Source organism: Heterodontus francisci, chromosome 1, assembly GCF_036365525.1.
Source record: "Heterodontus francisci isolate sHetFra1 chromosome 1, sHetFra1.hap1, whole genome shotgun sequence".
In the NCBI taxonomy this organism is placed as follows: domain Eukaryota; kingdom Metazoa; phylum Chordata; class Chondrichthyes; order Heterodontiformes; family Heterodontidae; genus Heterodontus; species Heterodontus francisci.
The window spans coordinates 201017516-201043624 of record NC_090371.1 but is presented as its reverse complement, the minus strand read 5'-3'; the positions used below and the strand labels follow the sequence as shown (position 1 = coordinate 201043624).

The following is a 26109-nucleotide window of genomic DNA, read 5'->3' as shown; positions in this document are numbered from 1 at the left end:
GCGCAAAAGGACCTTGTGAGCAGAAAGCCATCAACTCCAAACAGAGGAGTTGTATCGGAAAGGGCTGCAGAAGGTGTGTGTATTCTTTTGATTCACCAAATGATTGTCTGAAGTGGCTATTGAAACCACTATTTGCAATGAAACAATCTTAGACTATTGCCTTCATTCATTATTGGTAAATGTTTCTGTATAACAAAATTATGAGAAGTGTTGTTAGCTGCTTTGTGTCAGATGGGCACATGTTCCTTAGCCGCACATCAAAGGATTAGCCCTAACCTGGGAAAGTGGTTTTGATTGATTGCTGAGTTTGAAATCACCGATAGGTGGTCAGGGCCACTGATTGGCTAGAACCCTCTGTAATGGACAGCTACTTACAATTTTCAGTAGATCATTGAGTGAACATGGCAGCCATGTATTTTAAGATGTTTCAGAGTAACTAAGGGGAGCGAGGCTAGTTTAACACAACAGCAAACAAGTTTCTGTTTGGATACTGGCCCAAAAAACTCATGGGGACATTATCTCTATCTGTTCTTGGTTGCGCCCACTGGAAACCATCAGCACTAACCCTGCAGTTCATTAGGAGGTTCCATTATTAAAGTACCAAAGGCAGGTGACTACACCACTATAGGCACATCTCATACAGCCACTAGTTTGGAGATTCCATGAACCCTGGTATAGGCTGCCCATATGTGCCCTCCGTGATGTAGTGTATTGTTCATTTGAGGCCACCGTACCTGCCTGGTGTAGCATGCACAGTGAAGGAATCGATAATAAAGGTTCAATTTACAGCAGCAATCCAGAAGGTAGTACCGTGTGTTTCTTCCAGAGATTTACAAAAGCAGATCTACAATGTGAAATCTTACAATGGCAATGAGGATGGGATCTGCATTTACTTTATAGTCAGGTGAAATTTGCTGTGCTTTCAGTTGTGAACTCCAGATAATGCAGTTTGTCAAGTGCAGACAGTGTTGGGGTTTGTGCACAGCAGCTAATGCGGGACGGCCATCTTGTCTCATACACCAATGCAAAGGTAGTTTGGTCTGCTTAAATCTTAGAGAAGAATTTGTTGCAGGATTGTAGCCTCCCACCAAATGTGTATTTGCTTCTTACACTTGCCATTATTATTTTTGACAACATCTGTGTAATCATGCCTGTGGAACACTATCCTGGAGCTTTGATCACACACTATCACTGCACTGATGATAAAGATGGCAATGGCTATGCCCGACCTATCATATTTTAACGTGCTCTCCGTGCCCTCATCTGTGTTCCCTCATTGGCAGATGTGGTTACAATGATTCGAGGTTGCAATGGTGGGCTTTGGAATTACCGATGGTAAGACAAAAAAGGCCTTGCTTCTCCACTGTGAAGGTATTATTTCACACCCAAGAAGAATGCAATATACGAAACAATTATGTGCTGGTGAACCAAGCAAGAAGCAAATGAGACAACTGATCAATATTGCATATGATTGAGACAACTGGCAATCAAATGTGACTTTGGTGACGTTGAACATGTTGAATGGGAAATGAAAGCACAAGTAATTGAAGGTTGCCTCTCTCGTCAAATATGCAGAAAAGCACTTGGGCAAAATAGAAAGCTGTCAGAGCTGCTGGGGTTAGCAAGATCACTATCCCTCTGAGTCCAGAGCTGCTGAAGTTGAGGCTGCCAACAGCAACTGTCACACTTCAAGCTCAACTCCTGTGAATAGTGTTCACTGCTCATGTGCCTGGCCACCACCTGCAAAGCAACAACAGCAATCTCACAAACAGGATCATGACTTGTCCAAGCAATGCTTCCACTGTGGAACGTACTTATCCACACCAGATAGCGTGCCCTGCTGCTGGCAAGCAGTGTAAAGCTAGTGGGAAACTCAATCATTTTGCTTGCGTTTGCTGCTCATCAGCAAAACTAACTGTCAAGACCAAAACCACCAAAACAGTGCCATGTACATGTACCACACCAAATTTGCCAGAGAATATAGCCAATGTAGAGATAGATGACCCTGAATATACTTTTGTGCTGTCTTCAGGACACAGCAACCATTGTGACCATTGGCTGTTTGAAAGTAGATGCTGTCAACGCCATGGGAGATAAAATGTTCAACAAACTTCAGGACTGCCCCAGCCTTTGTAAACCAGGGAATATAAAAATCTTCCTTACAACACAAACCTTTGAAAACTCTTGGGACTTTTGAAACACCAGTCACATTCAAAGACAGCAAAATGAATGCTGTATTCTATGTCACATCTGGAGAAAGTGACATGCTAATCAATTTCCACACACCAACAGATCTGCGCATGATTGCAGTCACACATGCAGTTCCTATGCGTACCAACAATGTTCTTGAACTGTATGCTGACCACTTCACGGGCATCGGCAAACTGAAGGGTGTTACAAGCAAGCTGCATTTAGATTCTAATGTATGTCCAGTCGTGCATCAACATCGACAAATATTGTCCCCATGTCAGAAAGCAGACAGAAAGCATTCAGTGCTTGCTTGACCTTGAGAATGTTGGGGATGAACCCACCCCTTGGATTTCACCCATACAAGCTGTCAAGAAACCCAAGAGCGAGAACAAGATCAGAATCTGCATCGATACGTGGTCACCAAACCAATACGAGAAAGACATTTGACACTGACAATTGGACGATATCATAAAGTGAATAATGCCAAACATTTTGCTAAACTCAACCTCAGTGCAGGCTACCATCAAATCGAGTTTGCAGAAGAATCGCAGTATCTTAGTGTTCTCCATTCACGTTGTGCTCTTTCAATACAAGAGGCTCAATTTTGGAGTCAGCTCAGCAGCTGAGGTATTTCAGCACAATGATTCAGTTTGCACTGCAAGGACTTGACAGCATGCTGAATATCAGCAATGACATTCTCATCTGTGGTCACACTGAAAGCGAGCTCAAGACACATGCATGCCTACAACGTCTTCGAGAATGCAATCTCACCCTGAACAAAAACAAGTGCCTGTTCAATGAAAGCAGAATTGAATTCTTCAGTCATGTATTCAGCGCTGAAGGAGTATCACCTGATTATAGAAAATCAAAGCCATTGCAAGGGCTGCAAAGCCTACGAACGTGCATGAAGTCAGACGTCTGCTTGGGCTCATCACCATCTGTAGTCGTTTCGTTCCTGACCTTGCTATGCTGTCTGCACTGCCACCTCCCCCACCGCGCACCCCGCCACCCCCCCAAACCAGGTGATATGATGTAAGAGACCACCTAGTGGGAATGGATTAAATTGCACAAATAAGCTGTACGTGGTTGTCAGCAAGTTGCACAAATGCCTACTTCGACCCCAAGAAAACCACTCAACTAGTCATGGATGCGAGCCCGGTTGGCTTAGGTGCAGTTCTCGTGCAGAAAGGCAAAGCAGGTCACCCATTGATTGTCGTGACAGCAAGCAGATCATTAATGCCCGTAGAACAACGATATTTGCAAACAGAGAGAGAAGCACTCGTAATCACATGGAGCATCCTACACTTTCATTCTCTACTTCTATGGAAGCGAGTTTGAAGTGACAACCAATCATAGGCAACTTGTGAGTCCAGTCAACAAAAACATAGCAAGACACCTTCTCGAATAGAGCATCGGATATTTAAACCACAAGAGTACGAGTTTTTTGTGTTGAGGATCGGCCAGGTATGCTTAACCCAGCGGACTACCTTGTGCACCATCCTTTGCCAACAACCAGTCCTACTAGTCGCGAAGAACAGACTGCCGAACAAAATCTTAACTATGTGAGCATAAACACGTTGCCAAAGTCGCTAAAATTAATTTACATCAAAGTGGCAACAATACAAGATGAAGCATTGCAGCTATGTATGATAGCTATGGAATCTCAAAACTGGAAAGACGTGATTGAGAGAGCATTTCGCTACAAGGCCTTCACAATGTTCAAAATGGGCTCACAGTTGCAACCACTTTTGGTCTCACGTTATGCAGCAATTGCGTTGTCATTCAGCAGTCATTGAGAGAGTGTGTTGTAGAAATAGCACGAGGGCCACCAGGGAATTGTGAAAACCAAGTAACTTCTTTGGGAAAAGGTATGGTTCCCTGAATTGACCACATGGTGGAGCACGAAATCAATCAGTGTTTGGCATGTCAAGCAACCATAATGTCAAACCTTTGTGAGCCGCTCAACAGCGACTTACAGGTCTATGGATTGAAATTTGCGTCGACTTCACAGACTTGCCCACTGACTAGCACTTGCTTGTTGTCACTGATGACTACAGGAGATTCCCAGTCGTGGAAATAGTTGCGTCTACCTCAGCAAAGCAGTCATCCCAAAACGTGACCAGATGTTCGCTTTGTTTGGAGTCCCCCAAATAGTGAGAAGCGACAATGGATCCCCATTCAACAGTGATGAGTTCAGTAAATTCGCAAACTACCCGAGCTTCACTTACGAAAAAAATCACACCCTGTTGACCAAGAGCTAATGGAGTTGAGAGATTCATGTATACCTTGAAAAAGTGATCCATACAGCTATTGCTGAGAACAAGTCGTGGAAACAGGAGATGTATTGTTTTCTTTGCAATTACAGAGTGACTCCTCAATCAACTGCTGGAAAGCCTCCAGCTATATTCACCATCACACATCCTATACGCACATGTCTTCCTGAGCTACCCCGCAAAGCTAATGATCAACATGTATACGAGTGTGATCGAGGACAGATCACATGAAAACACAAGCAGAGCAAAACATTAAATTCAAAATTGCATCACTAAAGCCAGGACTCAAAGTGCTTGTAAAATGTGATGGGTATGTCAGAAAGCAAACAACCCCCTAGGATATTCTGCCATACCTAAGCGATTATGTTACAAGCTGAAGTAATGACCAAACTGAATAATGTAAGCAAACCATTGAAATATTCACTTACCAAGAAGGGGAGGGTGGTAGTGTATTGCTCATTTGATATGTAGTGTTTGTTCATTTGAGGCCACCATACATGCTTGGTGTAGCATGTGCAGTGTGCCATAGAGGAAGTCGATTAATAAAGATTCAGTTTACAGCAGCAATCCAGAAGGTAGTGCTGTGTGTTTCTTCCAGAAATTTACAATTGCAGATCTACAATGTGAGATCATATACCTCCCAGGAAAGATTCTTAATTTCCCAATGTTGCCCTTCATAAGGAAGCAAAAACATTTAGCAAAATCCTAATAGCATGTTGTAGAGAGAAAAGTTATTGTTTGATATGTCAAGGAGTAAAAGGAAATAGGGTCTCCCACTACTAAAACCATGCTAACTGTCTTGGATTAGCTCATGCCCCTGAAGATGCTCCCTAATATCATCCCTCACAATATATTCTAACACTTTTGCAACAATGGAAATAAGACTTGCAGGTTTATAATTTGATAGTTCATTCCTTGATCCCTTTTTTTAAAGATGGGAATCACATTTGCTATTTTCCAAACCTCTGGGATTGGGCCTTAAGTTCATAAACTCTGAAAAATATGCACAAGATGAAAATGAAATGACAATGGCAAACCCAGCCCTGTCGACCCTGCAAAGTCCTCCTTACTAACATCTGGGGGCTTGTGCCAAAGTTGGGAGAGCTGTCCCACAGACTAGTCAAGCAACAGCCTGACATAGTCATACTCACAGAATCATACCTTACAATGTCCCAGACTCCATCATCACCATCCCCAGGTATGTCTTGTCCCACTGGCAGGACAGACCCAGCAGAGGTGGCGGCACAGTGGTATACAGTAGGGAGGGAGTTGCCCTGGGAGTCCTGAACATTGACTCTGGACCCCATGAAGTCTCATGGCATCAGGTCAAACATGGACAAAGAAACCTCCTGCTGATTACCACCTACCACCCTCCCTCAGCTGATGAGTCAGTACTCCTCCATGTTGAACAGCACTTGGAGGAAGCACTGAGGGTGGAAAGGGCACAGAATGTACTCTGGGTGGGGGCCTTCAATGTCCATCGCCAAGAGTGGCTTGGTAGCACCACTACTGACCGAGCTGGCCGAGTCCTAAAGGACATAGCTGCTAGACTGGGTATGCTGATTGTGGTGGGGGAACCAACAAGAGGGGAAAACATACTTGACCTTGTCCTCACCAATCTGCCTGCCGCAGATGCTTCTGTCCATGACAGTATTGGTAGGAGTGACCACCGCACAGTCCTTGTGGAGACGAAGTCCCGTCTTCACATTGAGGATACCCTCCTTCGTGTTGTGTGGCACTACCACCATGCTAAATGGGATAGATTTCAAACAGATCTAGCAATGCAAAACTGGGCATGCATGAGGCGCTGTGGGCCATCAGTAGCAGCAGAATTGTACTCAACCACAATCTGTAACCTCATGGCCCAACATATCCCCCACTTTACCATTACCATCAAGCCAGGAGACCAACCCTGGTTCGATGACGAGTGCAGGAGAGCATGCCAGGAGCAGCACCAGGCATACCTCAAAATGAAGTGTCAACCTGGTGAAGCTACAACACAGGACTATCTGCGTGCCAAACTGTGTAAGCAGCATGTGATAGACAGAGCTAAGTGATCCCATAACCAACGGATCAGATCTAAGCTCTGCAGTCTTGCCACATCCAGCCGTGAATGGTGATAGACAATTAAAAAACTAACTGGAGGAGGTGGCTCCATAAATATCCCCATCCTCAATGATGGGGGAGCCCAGCACATCTGTGCGAAAGATAAGGCTGAAGCATTTGCAACAATCTTAGCCAGAAGTGCCAAGTTGATGATCCATCTCGGCCTTCTCCTGAAGTCCCCAGCATCACAGATGCCAGACTTCAGCCAATTCGATCCATTCCACGTGATATCAAGAAATGACTGAAGGCACTGGATACTGCAAAGGCTATGGGCCCTGACAATATTCTGGCAATAGTACTGAAGACCTGTGCTCCAGAACTTGCCACGCCCCTAGCCAAGCTGTTCCAATATAGCTGCAACACTGGCATCTACCCGGCAATGTGGAAAATTGCCCAGGTATGTCCTGTACACAAAAAGTAGGACAAGTCCAACCCAGCCAATTACCGCCCCATCAGCCTACTCTCAATCATCAGTAAAGTGATGGAAGGTGTCATTAACAGTGCCATCAAGCAGCATTTGCTTAGCAATAACCTACTCGGTGATACCCAGTTTGGGTTCCGCCAGGGCCACTCAGCTCCTGACCTCATTACAGCCTTGGTTCAAACATGGACAAAAGAGCTGAACTCAAGAAGTGAGGTGAGAGTGACTGCCCTTCACATATAGGCAGCATTTGACCGGTTTGGCATCAAGGAGCCCTAGCAAAACTGAGGTCAATGGGAATCAGGGGGAAAACCCTCCGCTGGTTGGAGTCATACCTAGCGCAAAGGAAGATGGTTGAGGTTGTTAGAGGTCAATCATCTCAGCTCCAGGACATCACTGCAGGAGTTCCTCAGGGTAGTGTCCTAGGCCCAACCATCTTCAGCTGCTTCATCAATGACGTTCCTTCAATCATAAGGTCAGAAGTGGGGATGTTCACGGATGATTGCACAATGTTCAGCACCATTAGTGACTCCTCAGATACTGAAGCAGTCCGTGTAGAAATGCAGCAAGACTTGGACAATATCCAGGCTTGGGCTGATAAGTGGCCAGTAACCTTCGCGCCACAGAAGTGCCAGGCAATGACCATCTCCAACAAGACAGAATCTAACCATCTCCCCTCGACATTCAATGGCATTACCATCGCTGAATCCCCCACTATAAACATCCTAGGGGCTACCATTGACCAGAAACTGAACTGGAGTAGCCATATGAATACCGTGGCTCCAAGAGCAGGTCAGAGGCTAGGAATCCTGCGGCGAGTAACTCACCTCCTGACTCCCCAAAGCCTGTCCACAATCTACAAGGCACAAGACAGGAGTGTGATGGAATACTCTCCACTTGTCTGGATGGGTGCAGCTCCAACAACACTCAAGAAGCTCGACACCATCCAGGACAAAGCAGTCCTCTTGATTGGCACACCATCTACAAACATTCACTCCCTCCACCACCGATGCACAGTGGCAGCAGTGTGTACCAAGATGCACCAAGGCTCCTTAGACAGAACCTTCCAAACCTGCGACCTCTACCAACTGGAAGGACAAGGGCAGCAAATGCATGGGAACACCACCACCTGCAAGTTCCCCTCCAAGTCACACACCATCCTGACTTGGAACTATATTGCCGTTCCTTCACTGTCGCTGGGTCAAAATCCTGGAGCTCCCTTCCTAACAGCACTGTAGATGTACCTACCCCACATGGACTGCAGCGGTTCAAGAAGGCAGCTCACCACCACCTTCTCAAGGGCAATTAGGGATGGGCAATAAATGCTGGCCTGGCCAGCGTCGCCCACATCCCTTGAATGAATAAAAAAAACAAACGGACTCTCAATCATTTGAGCCAATTCCTTCAGAATCCTGGAATGAAAGTTTTAAGACCCATAAACCTAATCTACCTTGAGCTTTACAGTCTCCCAAGTATGTCCTCCCATGATTTAAAAAAAGAAATTCATTTTATATTCACCTTTTAAACGGTACCTCCAATTCTGCCATACAATTGTCTGGTGTCTCTTTCTAATGCCTTTCACAATGTTGTTGATAAGCTAAAGTGGTCTTACTTTTTTATTCTGATCCTAACCTCTTTCAGATATAAATTTCCCTTTATCTTAAAATATATCCCTTTGAAATTATTCCACTTTCCTTCCACACCTTTTCCTTCAATTATCACTTTTCATTTTACTATTCGTCTGCATTCTCTCATACCCTTAAAATCAGCAGCCCCGATATTTATGCGGAGGGGGGAGGATGTGGGGGAGTGTAGTAATGTGAAAAGACCCAGTAAGAGGACGCAGAAGTCCTGCTGAATTTAACAACTTCATTATAATTCTTTTCTTCCATTTCCTGCTTGGCGGCCAGACAAATTGACAGGCTGGCCAGCTGCCGAGTGGAAAGAGCCGCGGCAGGAGGCCCCAGCTGGGGACCCTGTGGATGGTCCCTGGCAATTAAGAAGGGGGATGGAGCAAGAGGATCAGAGTTTGCAGGTGGGGGGTGGATGGCACGGTGTGGAGGGTTGGGGGGAGTCGGCTATTGTGGGAGGAAGGGAGAGATAGGGGTTTGGTTGGGTGGGAGGTCGGGGGAGGTAGCCAACCATCACAGGAGGGAGAAAGAGAGCAGCCGAAGGCTCCCTGGAGGGAATGGAGGCAACATTCTTGCTCCTCCTGGCCCACAACAAGTGCACAAAAGGCACTTACCTTCCTGAACTGGCAGATTCTGCTGAGTTTCCTGAGTCCGAGGAAATCCGCACAGCAATTGTTAAACTTAAATCAGGCTCTCAAATGCGCTATGGGAGTCTGATTGTTGATGAAGTCTTCCCCTTTCCACGCAGCACACTCACACCACACAAAACCCATGAATGCACGCACAGCAGGCTGGGGTCACAATCCCTGTTTTAACATTATAAATCCCGACCCTCTCCCGCCCAATGTGATGGGGAAGGGAGGGGCTTAATATTGAGTCCTCTTATTTTCCATTTAACTTTTTAATTGGCTGACTTTGTTTCCTATCCACATGTCTATCATGAATCATAGAACATATGGTCACTAGACCCCAAATATTAACTTATTTATTTTAAATGAGTTAACACTTCTGCAAAAATACGTCAGAGAAATTTAAGACAAATGTGTTAAGCGTTTCTATGCTAATATTCCACTGTGTAATTTAATAAGATTTATCTTGTTTTGAGTCTTTAATTGTCGTTTGTTGGTTTCCTCAGCAGAAATAATGGTTTGAGTGAAGTCCATAAGGGAACAAGCTGCACATGTTGTCAGTAGATCACATTTAGAGAACAAAAGGCATTTTCTAAAAATTTTTAGTCATTCACGGGATGGGGGCATCGCTGGCAAGGCTAGCATTTATTGCCCATCCCTATTTGCTCTTGAGAAGGTGGTGGTGAGCCATCTTCCTGATGACTGAGTGGCTTGCTTGGCTACTTCAGAGGGCGGTGAAGAGTCAACCACATTGTTGTGGGTCTGGACTCACATGTAGGCCAGACCAGGTAAGGACAGCAGATTTCCTTCCCTAAAGGATATTAATGAACCAGATGTTTTTTTTTACAACAATCCAGTAGTTACATGGTCACCATTACTGAGACTAGCTTTTAATTCTAGATTTATTTAATTAACTGAATTTAAATTTCCCAGCTACCATGGTGGGATTTGACCTTATATCTACAGATCATTAGTTCAGGCTTCTGGATTACTAGTCTAGTAACATAACTACTATGCTAATGTTCCTGGTAAATTTCACCCGTTCAGCCTAGTGAATTCAGTTAAATGTTAAAATAAGAATCATTCAGTTCCAGGTGCTTTGAATTTGCATTAATTATTTCCCCTTGCTTCCAGGTCATAGAAAGTAAGTTTATGCTTGACACTAGCATTTCTCAAGCTCTAACTACTTGTCAGCATTCTGAAAGTAATGATGCTGCAAAGTTTTCAGGAATAATACAGTTAAAAGGTTAAATCATTTACGTACAAATTTGGGTATGGCATCTTGTCCTGCATTGTATTGGCAGTGAGAAAACATATTGCTGATATACTTTATTGATCCTGCTTTTATGCATTATCTTTTCTTACAGATTATGATTCAGATGCAATGAGTAGCTCATATGAATCATATGATGAAGATGATGAGGATGGGAAGGGGAAGAAACTAAGACACCAGTGGCCATCTGAGGAGGCCTCAATGGACTTGGTGAAAGATGCTAAGATCTGTGCTTTTCTTCTGCGCAAGAAACGTTTTGGACAGTGGACAAAACAATTCTGTGTCATTAAAGACAACAAACTATTGGTATGCTTTTTTTTCTTTTTAGTCTGATAGTGAAACACCCTCTAATTTTCTACTATTAGTCTCTTGGGACCAAGCACTAAGTGCAGGTTGAAGAGTGAGCAGTTGGTCTGTTTCCAGGCTTATTCTATTGCTGCTGTGAACCAGATACCATAAGGTGTGTCCGAATGGACCAGAATGCTTCAAGACAATAATCTTTTTAACATGGCCTAAAAGATTAAAAACAAACCTTTTCAGACAGCTTGTAATTGGACCTAAGTTTGAAACAAAATTCTATTACTGCCAGATGATAAACATTTATTATCAAAATATAAATGATTAAATATTGTTATGACTTTGCAATTCTCAGAGCCTGATACTCCAGCATGGTTTTGTTTTTAATTAGGTTGTGAATTGATTTTTAAAAACTGTTATACATAGGGACTAGAGTTGGTAAAGAATTAATTTTGGGGTCAGGTTATACCTCTTTTAGGTTCTTAAATCCCAACAGGAAGAGAAATGCAAGTTCTTGGTAATAAAGTATGTCTTGATAGTACTGTTTTGCTGATGATTGGGAGTGAGTTGATAGGGTGGTAATTGGCTGGGTCGGATTTGTCCTGCTTTTTGTGGGCAGGACATGCCTAGATAATTTACCGCATTAGCAGGTAAATGGCTGTGTTATAGCTATAGCATGCTCTTCCTCATTCCTTATTGAACCAAAGTTGATCATTTAGCTTAATGGTAATAAAGTATGTCTTGATAGCACGGTCATGAGGCTACAGATTGTGGTGGTAAGCAATTCTGCTGCTAATGGCCCACATTGCCACTTGTATGCCCAGTTATGAGATGCTAGATCTGTTCTTAATCTATCCCACATGGCATGGTAATAGAGCTGCACAACATTATTGAGTTGTCCTCAGTATGGAGATGAGACTTAATTCCAAGAAGCATTGTGTGATGGTTTTTCCTACCAATGTTGTCATTTACTGATGTATCTGTGGCAAGTAGATTGATGAGGATGAGGTCAAGTAGGTTATTCTCTTGTATTAGTTCTCTCGCCACCTACAAGTTCAGTCTGACAGCTATGGCTTCAGCATGTGACTAGCCCAGTCAGTGTTGTAGTACCAAACTACTCTTGGTGGTGGGCATTGATGTCCCCTACCCGAAGTACATGCTGTGCCATTGCTACGCTCAGTGCATCCTCCAAGTAGTGTTCAAAGCTGATTCATCAGCTGAAGGAGTGCTGTAGATGGTAATCAGCAGGAGGTTTCTTTGCCCATGTTTGACCTGATGTCATGAGACTTCTTGGGCTCCAAAATTAGTTTGGCGACTCCCAGGGCAGTACCCCCTGACTGTATAACACTCTGCTGAAATCTCTGGTAGGTCTGTCCTGCTGGTAGGACAGGTCATCCCCAGGAAAAGTGATTGATGGGTCTGGGGCATTGGCTGATAGATATGAATCTGTGAGTATGACTATGTTGGGCTGTTTCTTTATCTTGTCTGTGGAACAGCTCTCCCAACTTTGGCACCATTCCCCAACTGTTAGGGGAGGAGAACTTTGTCGGGTTGACTGGGTAAGGTGAGTACTCGTCATGTCCTGATTCGATACCTGGCTGCAGGCGAGTTTTCTGTCCAGTTTTGCTCTTGTTATTTTTTTGTAGCATCTTTTGCAACTGAGTGGCTTGCTAGGCCACTTACAAGGGCTGTTAAGAGTCTGCCATGTTATGTGGGACTGGAGTCACATATAGACCAGACTGTGTAAGAATGACAGGTTTCCTTCACTAAAGGACATTAGGCTTACCCATGAACAGTCTTTCTGCCTCCATGGCAAAATTTGTATAGGCTATTGAGGCAATGTCTCTTATCAATGTTTGCTTTGACACCAAAACTAGCCGATAGTCAACATTGGTTTTCCATTGACTCTGGGTAAAACGACTGGACATCCATGTTGAACAATTTGGCTGAAGCTAGTGGTATCATTGCCATGATACAAGAAAATATTCAACACTTGTCTAAAGAGAGGAATTAAATAGCTTTTGGGAGCAGTACAATAAGAAAGGACAGTAGCAGCTTTTGGGACTGAGTGAAAGCAGAAAGGAGAAGCAGAGAAGTATTACTTGCTGACTTTTGGATAACCATGGCAAGTTGAGAAGGAAATGATTGATGGTGGAGAGATGTAAGTATGGTCATGTGGGAGCAAGGAGAGTAAAATGCGATAAGAAGTCTTTCCTTGACATTCCAGGTAAAATCATTAATTTTCTTTCTGCAGTGTAACCAGGGCCAGGTGTAAATACTGCTCATATTCATAGGCTGTGCTACCTCTTGCCATTGTTATGAATGTAGTCGGATTATGTTTTTAAAACTGTGACTTTTAATGCAATGTAAAATGAAGTCAGAGGAGACATGTGACCTCATTCCAAGTCTGCCCAGAGGCAAGCCAGGGATCTTGCATACCATGACAACAAGGAACCCTTTTGAAAGCAGAGTACAAGACTATAACACCTGACAGACAATGCATTGCACTCTCTTGGACTCTCAGATCATAAACTGGGAACTTAGGGCTCTGAAAATGCAAATTCAAGTTGCAATTGCTAACACCTGGAAGCAAAGGAAGGCCCAGGTTTTTTTGATATGGCCAGACTTATGGACTCTGAATATTGTAAGAAGGCAAATGATTATTTACTTTTGATTCTGGATAAATTCAACAGGCTTTCCTAAGTCTGACAGTCTGTAAGGAAAAAAGGAAGATAAGAAGAAACCAACAGGAGCTGCACAGCCTCAGAAGAGAGAGAGAGAGAAAACAACTGCTCTCAGAACACTGTTACAGCAAAAGGCTGTGAAGACTTGAACCCCGCCTGCCGATTTGAAAGTTGAGGTTTTCGGAGGAGAAAAAGGCAATAAGGTCACCAGAGGTTGCCTTATTAACGAAAGTCCAGTTTGAATGTGCTCAGTAGAAGTGAGCGAAGAGGTCATTGGCTTTGTTAAGGACTGGGAGTTCCCACCCATTGCAACTGGGAGAAGTTTGGGACTTTTAACTGCAAAGATACCTTTTCAATGAGAACACCGTGGAACGTATTCATGTGCTGTGGGGTTTTCGAGTGTATTAATAAGTTAATAGGAAATGCCTTTCTCTGCAATTTAGAGTATTAGCTATTTACTAAGTACTGTTAATGCTGATTTTTAGTTTAGTTGTTACAGTAAAAGACTTAATTAAAATGTGAAATCTTGTCATGTAATCCATTAATTGGTCTGGGGAATTCATAGCTCTTGTGTTAAAGTTAATGGTCTCAGCTGAGGTCGTAACAGCATGCCCGTTCTCTTGGAGCCCACCAAGCCCACAACCACTCGAGTGGAAGATTACATCCCTCCAGTCATGAGTGTACTACACCAGTAACTTCATGGCTGAATCTGAAAATTTTGTGCAGTGCTAGAACTCTATTTTTTGCCCCCTGGTGTTCCTTCTCAGCTCTGGCCACCAAAAAGCACCTCTCTTTTAAGCTACTGCAGCTAGCCCCTAATTGTTAAGTTGCATTTGATAGGTGCATTTCAAGGTGGCAGTCCTCTTTACTCATGGAAATGAGGGATGACCTGGAAATGGAACAGGTCACCCACTGACTCCTCTGGGCAGCTGTTTCTTTTGCATTGGAAGATCAAAATCAGTCCAATGACTCTTACTGAGATACAGTTTGAGGGATGCTGGCAAACATTGAGCACCTCACACAAGTGGCTATTCTGCATGTGTGAGCTTTTTCAGTGAATGTTGGTTGTCTTGTTAACAGTATCCGGTCATCTCCTGGTTTCTCACACCCATTGTCACATCAACTTGCTTTGTTGAATGATAATTTTCTTTAATCCACTGACTGGAGATCTGAATTTATATATTTTTTAAAGAAATATAAAAAAAGAACAGATAAAAGATGACTTTGCTAGCAGCTTAAGATGGCCACCTAATTTGCAACACTGTATCCTACATTTCAAGGCCTGTGAGGAAGGAAACAAAATGTCTGCTCATCTCAGCAAGAACCAAGACCCAGAAAGTTTAAGGGAACTGTTTGTTCTTTTTCTTTTAGCACGAAGAAATACTGCTAACTACTATGTTTGAATCACGGAGTGACTGTCATGTGACAAGCCCCTCCCCATCTGTGGTTTTAAGCTTGTGTTTCTCTGCAACAGCAAGGAAAAGCATCTGGACTCTGACACGTGCAGACCCAAGTGGGGGTCCCTCTCTCTCTCCATTCCAGCTTGCAAACTTCAAATCCTGCCTGTTGACTGACCACCTTTGCATACTTCAGCTACAATCAGAAACTCCGTTGAAGGAAATAAACCGCATCACTGTCTCCAAGAGACCCACCGAACCAGTCATCTACCTCTTCAAACTAAAAGCCTCAGGACCACCGAATTCAGCTAGAAGGCAGCTGAATCATCAAACCTCACGGACTGAATTACCCCTTTATCCATGGACTCTAACTCAACCAATCAACCCTTCGTGTGTGTGTGTGTGTGTGTGTGTGTGTGTGTGTGTGTGTGTGTGTGTGTGTGTGTGTGTGTGTGTGTGTGTGTGTGTGTGTGTGTGTGTGTGTAAGTTGGCACATAGTTTATTATTTTCATTAGTTCAATGTAGGTGCCATAAATTTAACCTCTTCCTCTGTTAACTCAAGAAAACCTGTCCGATTGGTTCTTGTTATGATCATAACAAGTAAGTAATCAAACACCTACTGAATTGGCCAGTACATCCACTTTAAGAAAGAATTAAACATGCTGTGGTCAAACAAGAAGAGGGAAGCTTTTCAACCCCTCCTCACTTGACCATAACAATTGGGAGAACAAAATCAGTCCGATGACTCTTATTGAGATCTAGTTCGAGGCATGTTGGCAACCATTGAGCACCTCACACAAGTGGTTATTCTGCATGTGTGAGCTTTTTCAGTGAATGTTGTCTGACTTGTTAACAGTATCCTTTCATCTCCTGGTTCCTCACACCCATATCTTCCAGGTGAGGATCACTGAATAGCAATTTGGTGTGGGAACTGTGGCTGATATTTCCTCCCAAGCCAAGGGCTCTGAAGAAAATTATGGAGCCTTGACTGCTACCCATGCTAATTCATGCAGATCTGGAGGTTTCTGATCCCTGTGGCTTAGCACGGCACCACATGGTGCATTTACCCATTTCATTGTCTGGGAAGACTCTTTTATCCTCCCTTAGCTGAAATAAATAGAAATCCTTTTTTTAAGACCTCTCACCACTGTCTCCAAGACTGTTACTTTACCAAGGGAGATCTGATCTAGGCCACATATTGACTGTTGCTAATTACATTAGGTGACTCACTGAGAAGCTGCTAACTTCTGCAGGGTAGTATTGATTCTGACAACCGAATGGTCTGCCCCCTTCATGGACAGAACCCTGCCTTGATTCGCCATGCTGCATCTTCTGGCTCAATAGAAAATTGACAAACTTGTCCAGTAAATGCAGACAAGTTTCTTGTGTAACAGAAATGTTTGTTGAAATACCATGATATTGTTCTACTTAAAAAGTGGTTTCAAGTAATTCTGTAGAAAGTATACTTGATGTGCTTTATGCAATAGCTCACTGTATTCTGAAAGTATTATACAGAATAATGAACTCAAGATTAAATTTTTTGGTTTTAGTGCTACAAAAGTTCCAAGGATCATCAACCTCAGATGGAGTTATTGCTGACAGCCCACAATGTGTCCTATGTTCCTAAAGACAGCAAAAGGAAAAAACATGAACTACGAATTACCCAGCAAGGAGCAGACATATTGGTACTGGCCGTGCAAAGCAAAGAACAAGCAGAGGAGTGGCTGAAGGTAGGAATGTTTATGAGGGTAGTTATCTTCTGGTCCTTTATTCAGGGCAATTCAAATAAAATTCTTTCTCATACACAGAAGGCCAAATGGCCTTTTACATTATATCTTACATTCTGTGCCCATTATATCCTATCCATGCAGTTTTGACAGCATATACTTGCTCAGTGTTCACTTACTGATCTACATAGCACTGGTGACAACACAAAAGGAAAATTAGCAATTGATTATTAAGTCCTTTTTTCTGCTTGAGATGTTTCCTGCTGGATATACTGGCCTATATTTCTATGGTGGTTCACCCAATCTTTTGTCGCAACTTTGCCAAGAGGTCAGCAGATCCCTTGAAGAAGCAGCATAAACAGCTGCTTATGCTGTTTCTGGGATGGGAGACTCTGCCAATCTCCTGTCCTAAATTTACAGCAGAGGATAAGGACAACCCTTGTGGATATTCAGGAACTTTATTATTTTGCATGGGGCTTAAGAGAGTGCTGTAGTGAATAGTTTTTAAAAAACATAACTCTAGGTTTTTCTTTTGGGTTCATTTTTAACCACAAGTATTATTGATAACAAACCTGCTTATTCACTTGTCTGCGGGGATAGAAGTCTGTTTCCAGGTAAGTGATGATGTTTCATTTTAAAGAAAGTTTGCCATTGGGTTGAAAGGAGACCAGATTCTAGTCAGTCTGCTTTCCATTGAGGTTACATCCAATGAGGGATTAGGATTTGGAATGCACTGCCTGATATGGTTGTGAAAACAGATTCATTAGTGGTTTTCAAAGGGGAATTGGATAAATGCTTGAAGGAGAAAAAAAATTGTAGGGATATGAGATAAGAGGGGGATGTGGGACTAACTGGATTGCTCTTCAAGAGAACCAGGGCAGATTTGATGGGCTGAATGGCCTCCTTTTGTGCTGTACTATTCTATGATTCTATAAGAAAGGATGCGGATCATTCCTACCGCTGACATGTTTATTCGCATTACTGCTTTCTGACAATTTCCTGTCACAAATAGGATTTCCATGAATTATAGTTTTTCCTGTTATTGCAGGATGGAAAAGACAATGGCCCCAAAAATCTACAGTACACAATCCTGGTGGTTACATGACGATTATGGTTGTGGGTGTCCTCCCACACCAACCTTGCTGGAATTTGCAGGGTCAACAGAGAATGCACTTATTTTGCATGGGACAGACAGTTACACTGTGGGTGCCCTTCCTGTACTTGTTTGCCCCATCTCTGTAAATTACAGAGCCTATCAACTCCTGTGTAAGGCAACCAGCCAAAATCTTTTAAAAATGCAATCTTTGGGGACTCCAGACTGCTGGCCTGGCTTGAACCCCTTCCCTCTGTAACCCCTGACCCCACTACTCACCTACCCCCACACTTAAAATTTTACTTCTGCAGGGATTTTAAAAAACCCTATTAAAATAGAGGATCATGAGTGCTGGTCTGTGTCCAATGAAGATTTGTGTGCAATCCCGTGGATCATCATTGTTCTATCTCTCTTCATAACAGTTTTTAATGATAGTTGATTCTCAAGCTATTCTATAATTGAATATATGTTGCATATTGAAACCCTGCAGACCGAGTTGGTCAGACCAAGAATTATGCTTCATAAAGTGGAGAATTGCTGTGTGAAATGAGTTCAGCAGCCCGAGCTAAATGCCTGCTGGGGTAGATTGGATTTCTTCACTCATTGCACAAAGTCAATAATTACTGTGGTTGGTCCAGCCACCAGAAGACATTAGGGTTGTGGCAGGAAATGATGAGGTACATTGTTACCACAGACATACAGGGTATTTTTCTTTAAGAAACCATCCTGATCTTGGCTGCCTTTGTTGTAATTAGAAGATTGTGTGGGTAGCCTTAGTGTGGAGATCAAATATAGTTATCAGACCTAAAATCCAAACTGAACTGGGATAGAGTGTCCTAAGAGGAGCGATTCTGTTTTCACAGTCTGTGCTGCAGCTGCTGTTTTACTGTTAAATTCAGCATGTTGAAGCAACTTATTGTGCTGCTTAAACAAAATGTTATTCTTCATTCAATCTCCTCAGCATTTCATGCGTAATGTTCCAAAGTCAGCATGATCCATATTGTTCCCTTTCAGAGCATATTGTGTTATTCTGTATTTCTTTTTCTCTCAATCCTGATATAGTGGCGCAAGCTATTAACCTGTGTTGCTTCCTCGTATCATTTTTGACAGTCAGATTCACAATGCTTCCATGTGCATGAGCAAGATTCTGGGCTGAATTTTTGCCACGGAGGCAAGAAACAGGAGACGGGTTTGTTTTTGGGTCAGAAACCCACCTTCAGTGGGAAACTGATAAAAGTTAAGAGTTTTACGTGCTTAAGCCCTTAACTGATATGGAGATGAATTTCCTGACCTCTTAGAGCTAGTGGGGGTGGGAGTGGGGGTGGGTCAGATGAAGTGTGGGAATGATTTAAACTCCCCACAGCAGCCATCACTGAGGCTGCTGGTTGTCCTAAGAGAGAAATCTGCTGATTGTGCCAAAGCTGTCCACTACACCAGAGGAAAGTGCAATGTCACAAGAGAGCTAGAGGCCTGGCACCTGGGGCAGGGCTGCCCCTCTCTTCATTGATGCCAACCTGGATATAATGCCAGAGGACGTGAGGAGAGGAGACAGTTCCTCTTCCCAGATGGTGGCAGGAGTGGCCACTTTTTCTTGCAACAGGGGCATCTCTCTGTTTAGCATCACTGCCTCCACCTCCACTTCCTCCTCCTCTCTCACCTCCTGCTCCTCCCCAGATGAGCTGTCCCCTTCCAGGGCCTCACCGTCGTCAAGATCCACACCTCTCTGAATAGCCATGTTATTGGAGAGCACAGCAGACCACCACAATGACTGAGACCCTTGAAGGAGGGTATTGGAGGGTGCCACCTGACCAGTCCAGGCACTGGAATCGCATCGTCAGAAGCCCGATGGCCTGCTCAAACGTCATTCTACTGAGCAAGTGGCATTGGTTGTATTGCCTCTGTCTGGGTCTCCCATAAAGGTCTGTAGCCATGTCTTCAGCATAAGAACATAAGAAATAGGAGCAGAAGTAGGCGATTCAGCCCCTTGACCCTGCTCCACCATTCAGTAAGATCATGGTTGAGCTGATTGTGGCCTCAATTCCATTTCTCCCCCTCCCCATCCCACCCCCGCATAATCCTTGACTCCCTTGAAGATCAAAAATCTGCATAACTCAGCCTTGAATGTATTCAATGACCCAGTCTCCACTGATGTCTGGGGTAGAGAATTCCAAAGATTAACAACCCTCTGAGGGAAGAAATTCTTCTTCATCTCTGTCTTAAATGGGAGTTCTGTTATTTTTAAACTGTGCCCCCTAGTTCTAGATTCCCCCACGAAGGGAAACATCCTCTCAGCATCCACCCTGTCAAGCCCCCTCAGAATCTTATATGTTTCAATAAGATCACCTTTCATTTTTCTAAACTCCAATGAGTATAGGCCCAACCTGCTCAACCTTTCCTCAGAAGATAACCCCTTCATCCCACGTATCAACCTAGTGAACCTTCTCTGAACTCCAATGCAAGTATATCCCTCCTTAAGTAAGGAGACCAAAACTCTGCACAATACTCTAGGTGTGGTCTCACCAACACTCTGCACAGCTGTAGCAAGACTCCCCTACTTTTATACTCCACCTACTTTGCAATAAGTGCCAACATTCCATTGGTCTTCCTAATTACTTGCTGTACCCGCATGCTAACTTTTTGTGATTTGTGATTTTGTGATGTATAAGGACACAAAGATCCCTCTGTACTGCAGCATTCTGTAGTCTCTCTCCACTTAAATATATTCTGGTTTCTATTCTTCCTACCAAAGTAGTTAACCTCATATTTTCCCACATTATATTCCATCTGCAAATTTTTTCCCATTCACTTAGCCAGTCTATATCTCTCTGCAGACTTTGTTTCCTCCTCACAACTTGCCTTCCTACCTATCTTTGTACTGTCAGCAAACCTGACAACAATACACTTGGTGCCTTCATCTAAGTCATTGATACATAGTAAAACCTTTGTTATCCAGCACTTTACCAACTGGCAAGCTTTATTATCCGAAATTTTCAAAATCTCCTGAACATGTCTCCCAATGCTTTCCTGGGCCAAGTTTTCCAGATTGCAGTTGATTGTTCTTGGCATTAGTTCATGATGCTGCCAATAGTCACCTCAGTGGCGCTGCTGGCAGTCCATCTTGTTCGTATCTGCCATTGTGTTGAGCATGTTGTTACATTGCTGTGCTTATATCGCAATTTATCTCACCATCCACCCATTATGGCATCCAATAAACCATTGACAGGAAAAGGGGAAAAGCAGAAAAGGGTGATGTTGATGCTAAACCAGAAAATAGACATTTGTAGACGTCTTGAAAAAGGTGATAATCGTAATGTGTTGATGAATCAATGTTGGTTCATCAACAATATTTGACATCAAGCATCAAAAAATTAAATTAAAATTAATTAAAACTATTGTATTGTATTGCCTTGGTAGTATGACTCTTGATTAACCGCAATTTTCAATTATCCGGCGCCTCTCAGGTCCAGCACATACTGGATAACAACACTTTTACTCTAGATTGTAAATAGTTGAGGCCCCAGCTCTGATTCTGTGGCACCCCACTAGTTACAGTTTGCCAACCAGAAAATGATCCATTTATCCTGTCTCACTGTTCCCTATTAGTTAGCCAATCCTCTATACATGTTGATATATTTCCCTTAACACCATGAGCTCTTGACTTGTGTAGTAATCTTTTATGTGACACCTTATTGAATGCCTTTTGGAAATCCGAAAACACTACATCCACTGGTTCCCCTTTGTCCACCCTGCTTGTTACATTCTCAAAGAACTCAAATTTGTCAAACACGATTTCCCTGTGTCACGGTCACGTGATGAGGGGTTTGGGTGGTTTCCACTGTTCAACTCCCACCTGACCACAGCAAGTGTGTTTTGTTATTAGGGTTTAACCCCTTTGTGCTTTATTTGTCAAATAGACAGCGACAGGTTTTCTTGTAGGTTTAAAACAGAAAATCAATTATTTATTGATCAATACGCCTTATCCCGAAATTGTTACAACCACATCCACTCACGCATTCGCTAGTGCGTGCGTGCACACACACACACACACACACACACACACACACACACACACACACACACACAAAGAGACAGATAGAGAGGAAAAGGGATAAGTGGTTGTAAGTTGGGGTGGATTTCAGGCATCACGCTAAACCTGTTCAGTTCTCTCGGAAGTCAAGTTCTCGGTTGCAGGCCTGAGGTGTTTGTAGGTTTCTCTCTTGGCTGAAAGTTCAGTTGAAGACAGTGGATCACTTCTAATTCACTGCTGTATAAATATAGATATAGAATTCTACAGCAGGGCGCATTGTTCTGGCTTGCCAGATTGCTCCCAACCCCTTAGTTGGAAAAGCTGTTTGGTGATGCTTCTTTCTGGTGTCTCCCTCTCTCTCTCTAGGTACCTTTTTAAGGTAAAAATTCATTACATCTTCCCTCTGCTGGGACACAAGTATTTTCTTCCCTGTAGTGACTGACAATGGCTCAGGATGTAGCTACTTCAACACCTTCTTTGTTTCAGAAGAACCCATTCAATTCAGGAATGTTTCAGGATAGGTGTAGGATGCGTGCAATTGACACTTCTTAACTTTAAAGATATTCCTTTGTCCCTGTCAGACAGTTTAAATATACAAAGGCCAAGTTTTTCTTGACCTTTTGTGGCCATTTTGGAGCACCTTATTCAGTTTTTAAAAGAAAGGTCCATTTTTTAAAAGACAAAGTCAATTTTTGTAACTCTTTAGTTTTAGTCTGTAATTTTTCATCATCGCACTTCTTGTATGCGTGATACCTTTCATAAAACCATGTTGACTCTGCTTAATTGCATTATGATTTTTTTAATGTACTGCTACTACTTCCTTAATAATGGATTCCAGCATTTTTCCAGTGACAGACGTTATGCTAACTGGCCTATAGTTTCCTGCTTTCTGTCTCTCTCTTTTCTTGAATAGGGGCGTTACATTTGCAGTTTCCCAATCCACTGGGACCTTTCCAGAATCTAAGGAAATTTGGAAGATTACAAGCAATGCACCACTATCTTTGCAGCCACTTATTTTAAGACCCTAGTATGCAGACCATCAGGTCCAGGGGACTTGTCAGTTTTCAGTCTCATTAGTTTTCCTAGTACTTTTCTTCTAATGATAGTGATTGTTTTATGTTTCTCCCTCCCTTTTGCCCCTTGATTTTCTACTATTCTTGGGATGCTTTTATTGTCTTCTACTGTGAAGACACTTACAAAATATTTGCTCAAAGGCTCTGCCAGTTTCTAGTTTCCCATTATTAATTCCAGTCTCATCCTCTAAGGAACCGACATTTACTTTAGCTACTCTGTTCCTTCTTGTATACTTGTAGAAGTTCTTGCACTCTTTTTATATTTCTTGCTAGTTTACTCTCATTCTAATTTCTCCCTCTTTTCTTTTAGTCGTTCTTTGCTGGTTTCTAACATTTTCCCAATCTTCTGGCCTACTACTAATCTTTGCAGCATTGTATGCCTTTCCTTTCAATTTGATACCATCCTTAACTTCCTTAGTTAGTCAGGGATGGTTTATCCTTCTCCTGGAGTCTTTCTTTCTCAATGGAATATATCTTTGTTGAGAGTTATGAAATAGCACCTTAAATATCTCCACTGTTTATCTACCTTTTAACCTATTTTCCCAATCTACTTTAGCCAGCTGTGTCTTCATACCTTTTCAATTGACTTTCTTTTAGTTTAAGACAATAGTTTCAGACCCAAGTTTCTCACCCTCAAACTTAATGTGAAATTCTGTCTTGTTATGATCACTCTTGCCTAGAGGATCCTTTATTATGAGAGCTGTAATTAATCCTGTCTCATTACACATTACCAGATCTATAATAGCCTGTTCCCTGGTTTGTTCCACAAAGTATCGTTCTAAGAAACTGTCCCAAATACAGTCTATGAACTCATCTTCAAGGCCAACTTTGCCAATTTGATTTGTCCAATGTATGTGGAGGTTAGAATCACACACAATTATTGCAGTACCTTTCTTACAAGCCCCCTTTATTTCTTGATTTATACTGTATCTTACAGTGTAGCGACTGTTAGGGGGCCTATAAACTACTCCCACCAGTGACATCTTTCCCTTGCTATTTCTTATCTCCACCTAAACTGATACTACATTTTGATCACAACTGTACTGATCTCATCCTTTATCAATAGAGCTACCCCACCTCCTTTTCCTTTCTTTCTGTCCTTTTGAAATGTCAAATACCCCTGAATATTCAGTTCCTAGCCTTGGTCACCTTGCAACCATGTCTCTGCAATGGCTATCATATCATACCGAAGAGAAGATTGAAAGGAGATTTGATAGGTGTTCAAAATCATGATGAGTCTCGACAGAGTTGATGAGGAGAAACTGTTCCCATTAGCAGAAGGGTTGAGAACCAGAGGTTAAGGTGAATGGCAAAAGAAGCAATGGTGATATGAGGGGAAAACGTTTTCATGCAGCGAGTGGTTAGGATCTGGAATGCACTGCTTGAGAGTGTTGTGGAGGCAGATTCAGTTGTGGCTTTCAAATGGGTATTGAATAATTATCTGAAGGGGAAAAAAATGCAGGGTTATGGGGAAAAGGCAGGGGAGTGGGACTAGATGTTTTGCTCTTGCAGATCTATCTATCTGTCCATATTTTTCAATAGACGTTTAAGTAGCTTGTGATATTTTTCATTTATCAGAAGTAGCTGTCACTATAGAAAAGGTTGGAGACCTCTGTTGTAGATGATACACACTGCTGCCACAGCATGCTGGTGGTGAAGGGAGTGAATGTTTAAGGCAGTGGATGGGGTGCCAATCAAGTGGGCTGCTTTGTCCTGGATGGTGTCGAGCTTCTTGAATGTTGTTGGAGTTGCACTTATCCAGGCAAGTGGGGAGTATTCCATCACACTCTTGACTTGTGCCTTGTAGAATGTAGGCAGTATTTATATGGCAGCTCCAGTTACGTTTCTAGTCAATAATAACCCCCAGGATGCTGATGGTGGGGCATCAGTGATGGTAATTCAATTGAATGTCATGGAGTGATGGTTAGACTCTCTCTTGTTGCTGATGGTCATTGCCTGGCACTTGCGTGATGCTATTGTTTCTTGCTACTTATCAGCCCAAGCCTGAATGTTGTCCAGGTCTTGCTGCATGTGGACAGGGATGGCTTCATTATCTGAGGACTTATGAATGGTATTGAAAATTGTGCAATCATCAGCGAACATCCCCATTTCTGACCTTATGACGGAGGGAAGGTCGTTGATGAAGCAGCTGAAGATGGTTGGGCCTAGGACACTACCCTGAGAAAGTCCTGCAGCCATATCCTGGGGTTGAGGTGATTGGCCTCCAACAACCACTACCATCTTCCTTTGTGCTAAGTATGACTTCAGCCAGTGGAGAATATCCCCTGATTCTCATTGACTTCAATTTTGCTAAGGTTCCTTGTTCCACACTCAGTCAAATGCTACCTTGATGTCAAGGGCAGTCATTCTCCCTTCACCTCTGGAATTCAGCTCTTTTGTCCATGTGTGGACCAAGGCTGTAATAAGGTCTGGAGCCGAGTGGTCCTGGCGGAACCCAAACTGAGCATCAGTGAGCAGGTTATTGGTGAGTAGGTGTCACTTGATAGCACTGTGAATGACATCTTCCATCACTTTGCTGATGATTGAGAGTAGACTGATGGGGTGATAGTTGGCTGGATTGGATTTGACCTTTTTTTGTGTACGGGACATACCTGGGCAATTTTCGACTTTGCTGGGTAGATGCCAGTGTTGTAACTGTACTGGAACAGCTCAGCTAATGGCCCGGCTAGTTCTGGAGCACATGTCTTCAGCACTACATCTGGGATGTTGTTGGGGCCTATAGCCTTTGTGACTGGCATCTGTGATGCTGGGGACCTCAGGAGGAGGTTGAGATGAATCATCCACTTGGCACTTCTGGCTGAAGATGGTTACAAATGCTTCAGCCTTGTCTTTTTCACTGACTTGCTGGGCTCCCCCATCATTGAGGATGGGGATGTTCATGGAGCCTCCCCTTCCTGTTAGTTGTTTAATTGTCCACCACCATTTGTGACTGGATGCAGCAGAACTGCACGGCTTTCATCTGATCCGTTGGTTGTGGGACCCTTTAGTTCTGTCTACTGCATGCTGCTTCTGCTGTTTGACATGCATGTAGTCCTGTGTTGTAGGTTCACCAGGTTGACACCCCATTTTTAGGTGTGCCTGGTGCTGCTCCTGGCAAGCTCTCCTGCACTCCTCATTGAACCAGGGTTGACAGTAATGGTAGAGTGAGGGATGCTGGGCCATTGAGGTTACAGATTGTGGTTGAATACAATTCTGCTGCTGCTGATGGCCCACAGCACCTCATGGATGCCCAATTTTGAGTTGCTAGATCTGATCTGTATCTGTCCC

General features: G+C 43.1%; 1 protein-coding gene across 1 annotated transcript in view; it reads left to right on the top strand.

Moving 5' to 3' along the window:
* Positions 1 to 26109, top strand: part of afap1 (actin filament associated protein 1) — a 331909-nt gene that overhangs the window by 201730 nt on the left and 104070 nt on the right. The window contains exons 5-6 of the mRNA XM_068040149.1: positions 10618 to 10829; positions 16452 to 16631. Of these exons, the coding sequence (XP_067896250.1) occupies positions 10618 to 10829; positions 16452 to 16631 (392 nt within the window). The remainder of the gene's footprint in view (positions 1 to 10617; positions 10830 to 16451; positions 16632 to 26109) is intronic.